This window comes from Fringilla coelebs (genome assembly GCF_963513975.1).
Source record: "Fringilla coelebs genome assembly, chromosome: 25".
In the NCBI taxonomy this organism is placed as follows: Eukaryota; Metazoa; Chordata; class Aves; order Passeriformes; family Fringillidae; genus Fringilla; species Fringilla coelebs.
The window spans coordinates 1,349,992-1,364,160 of record NC_140051.1 but is presented as its reverse complement, the minus strand read 5'-3'; the positions used below and the strand labels follow the sequence as shown (position 1 = coordinate 1,364,160).

Here is a 14,169-nt window from a genome sequence, read left to right as displayed (position 1 = left end):
CTGAAATGGATCCCAAACTCCACAGCCACCAGGAGCCCAGCCAGCGTGGAACAGAGGCAGAAAGGGCTTCTTTGGTTGGGGAAAATGAGGAGCAGAACTGGGGTTTTCTTTGTGTTAAAATGAGGAGCAGAACTGGGGTTTTCTTTGTGTTAAAACGAGGAGCAGAACTGGGGTTTTTAGCACTGATTTGTGCAGATTTGTAACGTGCCAGGTGCCAGAGATCTGGTGGGCCCTTGGGGGTCCCAGGCCTTGGTGTGAGTAAAATAAAATTCAGACAGAGTTTTTAGGAAAGCCAGGGAGGAGGCAGAGGCTCAGATGTGGAAGCAGAAGAGGCTCAAGCAGTGGGGCTCTCAGCCACAGGCACCTGCAGTTCTGTGTGTGTGTGAGGGGCTGCAGCCCTGCAGCATTCCCAGTTTGCTGAAGTCCCTCCACATTCCCAGAGCTGTTTCTCAGAGCATTCTTTGGCTGTTTTCATGGGCAGGAAGGTTTGGGAACGTCCTGCTGCACCAGGAGCAGCTGCAGGTGTCTGCACCTCCGAGGTTCTGGGGGATAGAAAGAAGGTTTTACCTAAAAGGTTTTGGAAACAGCTTCTCCTGGCTCTTGGAGCTGCTGGGGTGGGCTGGGCACTTGGGGCCAGGGTGTGATTTATCCAGGAAAGAGGATTTTGGTGTCACTCTCTGTTCAGCCTGCAGAGAGAAGCTTTGGGGTGACCCGAGTGCCCCTTGCAGGACCTGGAGGAGCTGGCAGGAAAAGGGAAGAGGGATTATTTCCAGGAGAGGGGGAATGGCTTCAGACTGCCAGAGGGCAGGGTTAGGTGGGATCTTGGGGAGGAATTCTTCCTTGTGAAGGTGGGGAGGGCTGGGATGGGATTGCCAGAGCAGCTGTGGCTGCCCAGGGTCCCTGGCAGTGCCCAGGGCCAGGCTGGATGGGGCTGGGAGCACCTGGGATGGTGGGAGGTGTCCCTGCCCTGGCAGGGGGGGATGGATGGGATTGAAGGGCCCTCTGGGCTCCAGAAGGAGCAGAGCTCTGAGGCCACCATGCACAGGAATCCTGGGCAATCCCAGATCCCCATCCCTGCCCCAGGCCAGCTCCCCAGGCTGCTGGGAGCTCACTGCCAGGGTGCAAGGTGGATTTGTGTCCCTGGCAGAGCGGGGACACTCACTCCTCCCTGCCCAGGTGGGCTGGGCAGTGTCTGAGAGCAGCCCTGGCACACCTCCTGCCCAGGGCACTGCCCCTGAGCACAGAGCTGCCCTCCTGGGCTCTGCTGCTGGCTGCACACTGCGGATTCCTGTTGGGTTTGTCCCTTCTTCTTCTTCCTTTTGCCGAATCCTGTAGGAGCTTTGCCCTGCCTGCAGTCCCACCTGCTTCTCTCCACCCTGTTTGTGCCTGTGCCTGGACATTCTGTAGCTGAGACCCCCCCAGGAAGGCACAGCTGAGCTCTCTCTGTCAGGGCAGTTTTTGTGCAGAAATTCAAATGCTGGGTGGTTTTCCTGTGCACTGTGAAATGAGGGGGATTAGAAAAGCCAGTCTGGCAGGAAGCTCATTTTCCATTGGAAAACATAATTTGTAATTAATAAATTCTTCACTTCTTTAGAATTGAGGACTCCAGAAGTTCTTTAATGGTTTATGTTTCCTTATTTAAGCAGTGGAAATGTTATTGCTCTGTGTCCTGAGAATGGCAAAAGGGCTGGATGTGGATCAGGTCAGGAATGCCCAACATCAATTTATTACATTAATTTCATACACACAGTGTGAGCAGCTGCTCCACATTATTTATACATTTCTTTATTTATTTATACATTCATTTCTCCATTTATTTATACATTTCTTTTGTACACAGAGTTGTTTTAGGCCCCAGCAAACCCTTTGGGGATCTCTAAATATTAGTTTCCTTAAATACAACATAAATCCAGCTACAGGATGGAGGGAATTGTTCCAGAAAGTATTTGGAGATCAATTGAATTTAATCAGATGGGACAGTCTGTGAAAAGAATAAACTCCTCTATGATTCCTGCATTTTGTAGGAGCAGCAAAATTCCTCTGCAAGGAAAGAGAAAGGCAGCACCAAGAGCCTCCCAGGTCCACAGGGTTGTGGAGGATTTTTATATTATGTTTCCTTATGCCAGTCCCTGGAAGGTTTGGAATTTCAGTTCATGCCACGAGTTAGGATTTCTGAAACCACAGCTAATGGGAAAGGTTGGAAAGTTCCTGCAAATTGCAGGGCTCCCTTACCAGCCTAGAAACCCAAATTGCAGGCAATTACCTTGGCCCAGTTTCCTTGGCTGAGGTGTAAAATCCCAGAATAGCACAAGAACAGGGACATTCCTCTGCAGGCCTGCCCTGCTTCTCCATCCTCCTCCTCCCAAGGCAGGGGAGCAGGGCAGGGTGGGGGGGTTGGTGCCTGCCCAAGGCTCTCCTCAGGGCTCTGTGCCTGTCAGAGCAGGAATTTGGGGGGTGGCAGCTCCTGGGAAAGCTGGGGAGGTGGGGAGGAGGCAAAGAGCAGCACGGTGGTGGGAGTGGAATTCTCCAGAAGGGGAATATTCCAGCTCTGGGGCACCCAGGGAAGTCTGACCCCGGGGTGCTCCCCTTGGCCCAGGCAGGGGGGTGGATGGGATTACCTGGGATTACCTCACCTGAATTACTGAATCATCCCTGCAAGGGTCCTGAGCACAGCCCAAGAGGGAAATCCCTGCCCTCCTCACTCCCTCCCTGCAGGCTCCAGAGGGTGGTGGATCCCTGCCAGCCTGCAGCTCGCTGGGCTGTGGGACAACGTTCTGCTCGCCAGGGGCTGGGTTTGTGATCCCAGAGCGGCTCAGGTGCCTCACTGTGGCTTTTCTGCACTTTTCCTGCTGGAATCTGCATCCCTTGATCCATCTCGGGGTCACATAATGAAACAACACCTCTCTGCCTCCTGTTTTTAACCAAAGAAATGCCTGGCAGAGGCTGTGGCTCTGTCTGGAGCCCTGGGAAGGGTCTTCTCACCTGCCCAGATCAGGGGGCTCTGCTGGGGGTTCTGCAGAGCAAAGATTCCAAGGGTTTGGGGCTCCAGGGGCTGGCCAGGTGAGAGGCTGGGGAGCCGTGAGCAGGTTCTGCAGAGCTGGGTCTCACCTGAGCTCCAGGGAGGGCTTTGACTCAGTTTCACCCCCCTGGGGCTCACCAGCACTGAGCATCCCCCAGTGATTTGTATCCCACCAGGAAAACCCTGCTGCAGAGCCTGGCCTCTGCTTCCACTGCTCCTTGGGCAGGGCCAGGGCCACTCTGCACCTTCCTCCTGAGGAGGAGGAGGAGGAGGAGGAGGGAAGCAGGAGCCCTGCCCTGTGTGCAGAGCAGGGATTCTGCTCTTTGCTGCCCAGGCTTCATCCCAGCAGGGGTGGGAGCAGCCCCATCAGTGCCACCCTGTCAGGGAGATTCTCTGTGGGATGAAGCTCTGGTTGTGGCACAGGGCTGGTGCAGAGGGTGGGCTTCTGAAAAAGCAACTTGGTGCAGCCAACCTGAGCCCTGAAACCCCAGATCTTAACCCGAACGCCTTCTCTTCTTCTCTCCCTTGGTGTCTGAAGCCAGCACCAGCCCTGCCGCGGGCCTGGGCACCGCTGCCATCATTGGCATCCTCGTGGTGGTCTTCGTGGCGCTGCTGGTGGCCGTGGATGTCACCTGCTACTTCCTGAACAAGTGTGGGCTGCTCATGTGCATCGCCGTCAACCTGTGCGGCAAGTCCGGCCCGGGGGCCAAGGGCAAGGACATGGAGGAGGGCAAGGCGGCCTTCTCGTGAGTACTGACCCCAAACCCCGCCCTGTGCCCCCAGAACCCCCTCTGTGCCCCCAGAACCCCCTCTGTGCCCCAGGGGCAGCAGAGGAGCTGCCTCAGGGAGCGGGCCCTCAGCCCTGCGGGGAGGGGGCTGGCAGGAAGGCGGGTTGGGAGCTGTTCCTCTGGGGTTTTGTCCCCTTCCTGTTGGCAGCCATCAAATAGGTGGCCTCAGTGCTGGACATCCCAGTGCTGATCATCCCAGTCATCCCAGTGCTGGACACCCTGGTGCTGGACATCCCAGTGCTGGACACCCCAGTGCTGGACATCCCAGTCATCCCAGTTCCAGATATCCCAGTGCTGGACATCCCAGTCATCCCAGCTCCAGATATCCCAGTTCTGGATATCCCAGTTCCAGACATCCCAGTTCTGGACACCCCAGTGCTGGACATCCCAGTGGTGATCACACCAGTGCTGGACATCCCAGTGCTGGACACCCCGATGCTGGACATCCCAGTCATCCCAGTTCCAGATATCCCAGTGCTGATCATCCCAGTCATCCCAGTGCTGGACATCCCAGTGCTGGACATCCCGGTGCTGGACGTCCCGGTGCTGGACATCCCAGTGCTGGACATCCCAGTGCTGGACATCCCAGTCATCCCAGTGCTGGATATTCCAGTTCTGGATATCCCAGTTCCGGACATCCTGGTTCTGGACATCCCAGTGCTGAACATCCCAGTCATCCCAGTTCTGGACATCCCAGTTCTGGACACCCCAGTGCTGGACACCCCCGGAGCTCCGTGCTGGGTGCTGGAAGGAGCAGTGACCCCAGGAGTGCTCCCGGCTCGGGCCCGTGGCCATGCCTGGCTGTGTCCGTGCTTGGCCGTGGCCGTGGCCGTGGCCGTGGCCGTGCCCGTGCCCGTGCCCGTGGCCGTGGCTGTGTCCGGCTGTCTCTGCAGGAGCAGCCATCACTCCCCGTGCCGTTCCCTCGTTACAGGAAGGATGAGTCCAAGGAGCCCATCGTGGAGGTGCGCACGGAGGAGGAGAGGACCCCCAACCACGACGGGGGGAAGCACACGGAGCCCAACGAGACCACGCCGCTGACAGAGCCAGAGTATGTGGCCTTAGGCAGCCCTAGCACAGGGTCACTGCGTTGCCCTCAGCTGCCCCAGTCCCTCGGGAACAGCAGTTAGGGCAGGAAGAGAGGAAGAAAGGTAAAATCTCCGCGTGCCAGTGAGGAAGTGCCTCCTCTCAAGCTTCAGTGGTTGCTGTTCCCAGCACTGGAAGGGAAGGGGAAGGAAGCAGTGTTTGCTGAAAGGCTCTGTCCCGTGTGGAGATGCAGCGCTGTCCAGGATCTGCAAAGGATCCGGAGCAAACCGGCCCCAGCAGTGCTGGCTGAGAGCCTGAACCCGTGGGGAGAGATCCTCCCCAGGAGCTGGGCGCTGGATGTGGAGTCACAGCAAGGCTGAGCGTTCTGAGAGAGCTGGGAGCTGGACAGGGCCTGAGTCTGCACTCAGTGTGAGAAGGAGTTTGGGTTTGTGGGGGGCTGTGCAGGCCTTCAGACAAACCTGCAGCAGCAGGACAGGACGAGGTGAGGGGCTGGATGCAGGGTCCCGACTGGCACTGTGCTGTGTTGTGTTGTGTTGGTGGCAGGTGGCACAGAGCTGTGGCTCAGGGGGGTGGCAGAGCTGCCTGACCTGGAGAGGTCAGGAGCCACAGGCTGAGAGGAGAGTTTTAGCTGAGAAGTCTCTGCAAGCTGACAGGATCCCATTTGCCTCAGCCCAAACCATTCCTGCAGGTCACGTCCTCTTGGCTTTTTTCTCTTCCTGATGATCCTCAGCCATCCCAGCCTCGCTCCCTTTGCATGTCCGACCTCTGCACATCTCTGCTCCCGCGTCCCCCTCCATGTCACATGTGTGTGCTGTCCTCACTCTCCCTCTCTGCCCTCTCTGCCCCCTCTCCCTGCTGTCGTTTCGGGCCTTCATTCTCTCTCTCTCTCTCTCTCTCTCTCCCTCTCTCCCTCTCTCTCTCTCTTGTCCCCGTGTCCCCCTCGCAGGCACCCCGCCGACACCGCGGCCACCGTGGAGGACATGCTGCCTTCTGTCACCACGGGCACCACTAACTCTGACACTATCACTGAAACCTTTGCCACTGCCCAGAACAGCCCCACCAGCGAGAGCACCACGCTGACCTCCAGCGCTGCCCCGCCGCCCGCGGCCGCTCCCGACGGGGCCGCGGGGCCCGGCCAGGCCACCCCGGCCAAAGGCACGGCCGCCGCCGCCTCGGCGCCGTCCCCAGCGCCCTCCTCCGCCCCCAAAGTGGCCCCTCTGGTTGATCTCAGCGACACCCCCAGCTCCGCTCCGGCCGCCGGTAATTTATCTTCAAGTGTCCTGCCGGGGCAGGCCGTGCTCAGCCCCAGCGCCGCCGCGGCCGACGCCGCCAAGGCCGGGAACAAGGCGGCCGCCCCCAGCCCCGCCGGCCTCGCGAGCCCTGCAGCTCCCTCCGAGGCCAAGCAGGAGGGGGCCAAGAGCCCCGAGAAGGAGCCCGTGCAGCCCAGCGCGGTGAAGAGCCCGGCAGAGACCCCCAAGAACCCGAGCGACGCGAAGAGCGAGGCTGCCGCGGGCAGCGCCGCCAACCCCTCGCAGAACGAGGACTTTAAAATGGACGAAGGGACCTTCAAGCCACCAGACATTGACCTTGCCAAGGATGTTTTTGCAGCTCTTGGCACTGCTTCTCCTCCTGCTGCCAGCGGGGCTGGTGGGCAAGCCCCCGAGCCCGCTGCCGCCGCTGCAGACGGCTCTGCCCCTGCAAAGACCGAGTACGGCCACCTTTACTCTTGTGTTGGTTGTGTGCTGTGTCCCTCGTGCCCTGGTGCTCGTGCTGTGTCCTCTGTTGGGCGTTCTCTTGACTAATCTCACTGTCCCCTTAGCCAACTAACTCAGCTGAGAGCCCACGGGGCTTGCCTTGGAAGGTGCCAGGAGGAGAGCAGGAGTGGGCTGTGCCGGGGAGGCAGAGGACAGGGAGCTGGGATGTGATCAGACTTGTGTTGCTCCTCAGGCTCTTGGGCAGCTTTGTCTCTCCTTTCGTAAGGAAGAGCAGGAATAGCTCAGTTTGGTGTAAAGAGCTCTCCTCAGAGTGCTGAGGTTCTGCAGGTCGATGAGCGCAGCCCCCAGATCCCGTCTCCTGCAGGTCAGAGGAGCCCCAGGGCTCACACGGGGTCAGGCTGGGCAGCAAGCAGTGCCCTGGGCAGGGGGGACAGCACTGGTGCCTCTGGAGCTGTCCCCAGGCTGGAGCAGTGTGAGCCTGGCTGAGAGAGGGGAGCGCCCTGAGCTGGGCAGGAGAGAGAGAACAGCACCTGGGGGCTGGGGGGTCCCAGCTGTGCTGCAGATGTTGGACCCTGGCTGGGCTGGCAGTTGTCACCTCTGAGGGCGGTCACCTCCCTCAGGCTTGTGAAGATGTCTGTGACAGAATTCCTGTCTTCTGTGTTCCCCTTTCTCCAGCACCCTGGCGGTTTCAGGACTGGCTTCTTGTAGGAACACAAAAAATGGGATTGCTGCTGATTTGTCAGCAAATTCCAAATTGTTTTGGCAAATTCCAGTTTTGGTAAATACCCATTTCAGAAGATCTCCATTTCAGAAAATCCCAATTTCAGTAAAACCAATTTGGGGTGCTAAAGCCAAATCCTTCTGCAGCTGGGGGAGGTTTCCTTGCTGCTCCTTTGTGCACCCCTGCAGCTGACAGGAAAAGCCAAACCAAGTTAATCTAGACCTGAACGAAGCGGGGTGGGGGAGCTGAGCCCGGCTCTCCGTGCCCTGCCTGTCAGGCAGCGCTGGCTCTGCTCTCCCAGAGGGATCTGCTCCCAGCCAGGCTCTGCCCAGGCTGTGTTTCTGTGCCTCTAAAGCCTGTCCTTGTGGTGCTTCTCCCCAGGAAAATGCCGGCAGAGGACAAAGGCGCCGCGCAGGACAGGAAGAGCCCCGCGGCAGAGGTGAAGACGGTGCCCAACGAAGCCACACAGACAAAGGAGAGCGAGAGCAAAGCATGATCAGCACCAGAGGGGACGGCAGAAACCTTCACCCGAGCATTGAAATCACAACCCACACACCCATCTCATTCCTCTAGTGTCTGTTGCCTTTTTTTAAAAAAGAAAGACAAACAAACCAACCAGAAAAATGCATCTATGGGGGGAGGGAGGGAATGTCTCTTTTTTCATTTTCTTTTTTTTTTTTTTTTCCTCTTCTTCTCTTTTTTTTTAATTTTGATTTCTGTTTTTTGCTTTCTTTGAGATTTCTAGAAAGGTTCTATTCGTTGTGCACTTGCTTTTAAAAAGTAAAACATGTTAAAAACAGGGTTAAACCCGTCACCAAATCAGGGCTCAGCTGGCCCTGTGTATATTCAAACAGGCAAACATTGCAATGCTGGTTGCAGTGTGGTTGGGAAGCTCAAAATCAAGTAGTCCTAGACACAAAAAAAAACCACAAAAAAAGACAAAAAAAAAGAAAAGAGACCCTGTTGTTTCCTTTGTTAGTATAGCAGAGATAACCACTGTGCTGCTGGGCACAGCTGGTGCTTAAAGAACAAAGTCCACAATTTATTTTTATACTTTTCAGTCGAGTTTGAAATATGTAAAGCCTCATAAATAAGTTATAATTTCTGTTCACCTTGTATCTGGTCAGTATGCAAAGTGTCTCGAGCTCTTTGTGACTGAATCCTGCTCGCCACGTTAGACCTTTATTTGGGGTTTATTATTATTATTATCCATTTTTTAGGAAGAATGCCAAAATTGCAGCTTTGGGGGATGTATTTCAATTTGCAGTATTCAGACTCTACATTTCTTTTCCAATTTTGCGTTCAATTTTTTTTGTTGGTTTTTTTTTTTTTTATTTTGGCCAACTTTGGTTCTTTCCAGTGTTTACAATTGACAGATATTTTTTTAACTTCTGTTGTGTTGAAATGGATGTGTAAAATAGCTGCCTTTTTTTTTCTTCTTCTTCTTTTTCTTTTTTTTGGTTTTTCAGTCAATCCAGTCCTTTAGACACTAGGGTAGCAGCATGCTTGCTTTGCAAAGGGAGACATTTTCAACCATGGATGTTTACAGTAGTCGTTTCCCCTTTTCTCTTTTCTTAATTATTGTTATTATTATTATTATTGTTATTATTATTATTATTATTTCTTACTGGAGTAAGAAGAAAAGCGATGCTGGGGTTTGGTTTGGGGTTTTTTTGGGGGGTGGGGGTGTTCAGACCACTTGCCACCAGTCAAGGGCTTTACCCAGCAATCCCCAAATCTGCTTGGGTGAGGGAGTTGCTGGAGAAAATCCTTCTGTGCTTAAATTCCGTTTGAAGTCCCTCGCTGGACCTGGGCCTGACTGCATAAGAGAAATCTCATCTCTGCTTTTTTAGGACATTCTCCCCTTTCCTTCACGGAGCCCTCCCACAGCTCTGAGGAGCACAAGGGAGGTTGGACAGTTTGGGCTGGTCTGGGCTCAGGTGTGTGACCAAATCAATCCCTCCTGATCAGGGCAGAAAATTGCAGTTGCAGAAAATCCCAATTTCAGTAAATTCCAATTTCAGAAGATCTCCATTTCAGAAAATCCCAATTTCAGTAAATTCCAATTTCAGCAAATTCCAGTTTTGGAAGATACCAGTTTTGGTAAATACCAATTTCAGAAGATCTCCATTTCAGAAAATCCCAATTTCAGTGAATTCCAATTTCAGCAAATTCCCATTTCGGTAAATGCCAATTTCAGAAAATCCCAATTTCAGTAAACACCAGTTTCAGTAAATAACAATTTCAGTAAACACCAGTTTCAGTAAATAACAATTCCAGTAAACACCAATTTCAGTAAACATCAATTTCAGTAAATAGCAGTTCCAGAAAATCCCAATTTCAGAAAATCCCCCTTTCAGTCAAGTCCAATTTCAGTAAATACCATGTCCTCTGACCCTAAAACAAAGACTCAAAAGATCTTTTCCCCAAAGGTGCTGGGCAGACCCCAGACCCTTCCTGCAGGACCCACCCTGGAATCAGGAGCAGGGGCTGGAATTGCATGCCAGGACCATCCCTGGGCAAGGGCTGAGGCAGCACCTTAAAAATTGAATTATGGATGGGGGAGCTGATCAATGGGATTTATTACCAGGAATCGTGGAGCAACACTGAGGTTTGGGGTGGGAGAGCTGATCAACAGGATTTATTACCAGGAATCGTGGAGCAACACTGAGATTTGGGGGTGAAAAGGAGCTTTGAGCAGAAGGAAGGCAGAGGAGTGTAGGGAGAGACCAGCCCATTGTATAGAGATGTTCCTCCTGTTGGGGTTTTGGGTATTATTTCCTTTTTTTTTTTTTAATTTTTATTTTATTTTATTTTCCCTTTTATTTTTTTTTTAAATTCTACTTTAGATCTGCAAGCTTGTGCACTGTGGGTGCGTGACTATTTTAGTGTGAACCGTGTTTTTTGTCATAGTATTGAAATAATAAAAGCTTCAACATAGTTTGGATGTGGAAGGTGTAGCGCTAGTTCAGATTTGAGAAACAAAAATAAAAAAAACAAATATTCAGGAATTAAAATGATTTAAAAAGAGAAAGAGAACAACTCTTAGAAAGAGCAGAAGCCTTTAACTGAGAGGAGCAAGCGGAGGTGGCGTTCCCAGAAGGAGGAGGGGTGTGGAGGCTGTGTCCGTGTGTCCCTTGGGAATATTCCCTCTGTTCAGTGTGTCCCAGCATTCCAGCTGTGAGGGGCAGTGCTGTGTCCGTTCCAGCTGTGAGGGGCAGTGCTCTGTCTGTTCCAGCTGTGAGGGGCAGTGCTCTGTTGTTCCAGCTGTGAGGGGCAGTGCTCTGTCTGTTCCAGCTGTGAGGGGCAGTGCTGTGTTGTTCCAGCTGTGAGGGGCAGTGCTCTGTCTGTTCCAGCTGTGAGAGGCAGTGCTCTGCCCAATCCAGCTGTGAGGGGCAGTGCTCTGTCTGTTCCAGCTGTGAGGGGCAGTGCTCTGTGCGTTCCAGCTGTGCGGGGCAGTGCTCTGTCTGTTCCAGCTGTGAGGGGCAGTGCTCTGTGCATTCCAGCTGTGAGGGGCAGTGCTCTGTTGTTCCAGCTGTGAGGGGCAGTGCTCTGTTGTTCCAGCTGTGAGGGGCAGTGCTCTGTGCATTCCAGCTGTGAGGGGCAGAGCTCTGTGCATTCCAGCTGTGAGGGGCAGTGCTCTGTGCATTCCAGCTGTGAGGGGCAGTGCTCTGTTGTTCCAGCTGTGAGGGGCAGTGCTCTGTGCATTCCAGCTGTGAGGGGCAGTGCTCTGTGCATTCCAGCTGTGAGGGGCAGGGCTCTGTTGTTCCAGCTGTGAGGGGCAGAGCTCTGTCCTGTGCTGCCTGTGGGGTTTTTGGTTTTGTTTTGCTCAGCTCCTGGGAGCCCGGGGAGGGCACTGGGGGTGCAGCCCGAGGCTGCCCCACCCGTCCTGGCAGATTTTGGGCAGGATGGGGCCTTGTCCCCAAAGCCAGCCCTTGTGACACCCCCACAGCAGTGTCCCTGCCCTCTGGGGACCTTGGCCCCGAGGATTCCTTTCTTTTCCCCAAAGAAACAAATCTATGACACGGCTGGGCAGCAGCAGTGCCTCCATCCCTGTGGGTGAGCACAGTTTGTCCCTTTTTGTGCCCAGTTCTGGCTGCTCTTGTCACCTGTGTGTGCTGTAACCCCCAAAGCTGAGCTGGGGGTAGGAACCACCCCACCATCCCCAAAACCTGCCCAGGGAGCTCCAGCACCACCAGCACCTGCCAGGTGGGCACTGGGGGAGCTGCCCCACCTGGGCTGGCGTTTTTGTCCCAAAAGGGGACGAGCTCAGAGCCCAGCCCAGCACTTGGTGACACTCTGGGGGTGGCACTGGCTGGCCTTTAAGGTCCCCTCCATCCCAAAGCTTTGGGGTGGATGGAGCGAGCTCAGGAGGGAGCAGCTCCTTCCAGTGACCCCTCCCCACTGCCATGGCTGCTCCAGGCTTGGTGGCACTGATGTGGCTCTGTGTGACCATCCCCTGGGCTGGTGGCACTGCTGTGGCTCTGTGTGTCCATCCCTGGGCTTGGTGGCACTCCTGTGGCTCTGTGTGTCCATCCCCAGGGCTGGTGGCACTGCTGTGGCTCTGTGTGTCCATCCCTGGGCTTGGTGGCACTCCTGTGGCTCTGTGTGTCCATCCCCAGGGCTGGTGGCACTGCCGTGGCTCTGTGAGTCCATCCCCAGCATTGGTGGCACTGCCGTGGCTCTGTGTCCATCCCCAGGCTTGGTGGCCTTGCTGTGGCTCTGTTTGTCCATCCCCAGGGTTGGTGGCACTGCTGTGGCTCTGTGTGTCCATCCCCAGGGTTGGTGGCACTTCTGTGGCTCTGTTTGTTCATCCCCAGGGTTGGTGGCACTGCTGTGGCTCTGTGTGTCCATCCCCAGGGTTGGTGGCACTGCTGTGGCTGCTCCATGTCCCCACTGCCGGTGTTGGTGGCAGTGCCGTGGTTCCATGTGTCCATCCCCAGGGCTGGTGGCCCTGCCGTGGCTCTGTGTGTCCATCCCCAGGGCTGGTGGCAGTGCTGTGGCTGTCCCCACCGCCGTGGCCACCCCCTGCCTGTCCCCAGTGTCACAGGAGCGCTGCCATCTCGTGCTGCACCATTCGTACAGGTGACAATTGTGCGTCCCGCCCGTCAGCTTCCAGAGTGGCGTTTTCTTTTCACACTTTTCTATGGAGCCTTCAGACCCCACGTCTTTCACCACCAGGCTGTTTTGATAGTTGTTCTCAGCCCCTCCATGGCCATCCTTCCCCAGCATTCCCTACTTTTGGGGGCCTTCTATCTTGTTAAAAAAAGAAAAAAACAAAAAATCTTTTTACCGAGTGAAACATCGACTCCACCTTTATCCCCATTCTCACTGGTGTAAATACTGATACTAACTGAGGATTTTGACTTTGCATTCTGTCAGAATACTGTGTTCAAATAAAAACTACAAAAAAAAAAAAAAAATCTGCTGCCTGCAGTCTGCCCTTCTTTAGCTGCTCTGGTCCTGCTGCCTCATCCCACCTGAGTGGCACCAAAAGCACTTGCAAGTTTGTTTCTTTGTCCCTCTACATTTATTTACTTCTTTCCTGGAGATAGCAAACACAGAATGCAGTTTCACAGCTACTGGGAAGTGTTTTTCCCCCCAGAAAGGCATTTTTGTGTTGCCTGGCTGGAAAGGGTGAGCGAGTGTTGGGTGTAAGAGGTGACCTCTGCCCAGCCTGAACTTAATGAGGTTTGAATGTCATCAAGTCATTCAATTAATTCATTTTTAAATCTTGATCTTTTTTTCCTAAATCCTGGCTAAAAATTGACCAAATGCCCAACTTTCATTTTTTTACTCTGGGGATTATGGGAGGGCTGTCTCACCTTCACCAATTTGGGCAACACAGAGTTGATTCTCACACAGAAGTTCCCAAGGAGCTTTTGAAGTCACTCCCAGACATTTGATGTAAAAAACACCAATTCTTCCAAGTGGGGAAGCACCAATTGGCCCAAGTCCTGGTTGGGGTTGGAGGGGGGGGGTTGGGGTCGCCCCTGGAGATTTGGGGTTGCCCTTTCTGGGTTCAGAGCCCCCTCAATCCCCAGTCCCAGTGCGTCGTGCCAGCTGGGTGAGAGCTGTGCTCTGCTTTTCCTGAATCCCTGCTGCACCCTTTGAAGCTGGAGGAGCTCAGGATTCCTCCCTCTTCTCCCAGAGAACTGAAAAGGGATTTTCCTGCCCCTGGAGCTGGGGCCCTGCTCAGTGGCAGCACCACTGACAGATCCTTTATTAGATCTTTGTGTTTCTTCAGCCGTTTTCTCAACCCTCAGAGCTTTTAATTTCCATTGAATTTTAATTTTCCCTCGTCTCTCCCTCTGTTAAGGCCATGGCACCCGACTGGCAGTGTCACCTTGGCTGAGTGTGGCTCCTTTTCCCCAGGGCTGAATTTGGGGTAAGTCTGAGTGGGGCTGGGGGGCTGGAGGGAGATTTTTGTGCTGCCTCTTTCTCTCATCCTTTCTAGAAATCATCATTATCTGGTCTTTTATCAGATAGCAGGATGTGAATATCATGCATGAGCTTCAGAGCATCATTTTAAGTGCTTTTTGAAATATTCAGAGGCTAAAGGTGCCTCACCCCTGTTCACATTTGCTGCCCTGTTTGGCTTTATTCCCCAGCTTTTGTGGGATAACAAATAAAACCCAAATTCCCGAGCATCCCAGCTGTGGCCTCAGGGGTGTTTTTAACTGGACACTGAGCTGGGAACAGCTTCATTAGAGGGAAAAAACCCTTTGGGATGGAGGGTGGTGTGGGCAGAGCTGATGGCAGTGAGGGCAGGGACAGGAACTGGTTGGGTTTGGGGCATGAGGGGGAAAAGGGATGTCCTGGGTGTTCCTACAAGGGAAAGGGGTGTCCTGGGTGTTCCTACAAGGAAAAGGGATGTCCTGG

General features: G+C 54.0%; 1 protein-coding gene across 1 annotated transcript in view; it reads left to right on the top strand.

The window, feature by feature from the left end:
• The window catches only part of NCAM1 (neural cell adhesion molecule 1), a gene marked incomplete at its 3' end in the record, with an annotated part of 88,792 nt that extends 81,009 nt beyond the window's left edge, over positions 1-7,783 (top strand). Inside the window, exons 18-21 of the mRNA XM_084221498.1 lie at positions 3,558-3,765; positions 4,739-4,855; positions 5,798-6,559; positions 7,669-7,783. Coding sequence (XP_084077624.1) covers positions 3,558-3,765; positions 4,739-4,855; positions 5,798-6,559; positions 7,669-7,783 — 1,202 coding nt within the window. The remainder of the gene's footprint in view (positions 1-3,557; positions 3,766-4,738; positions 4,856-5,797; positions 6,560-7,668) is intronic.
• Positions 7,784-14,169: the final 6,386 nt, after the last annotated feature.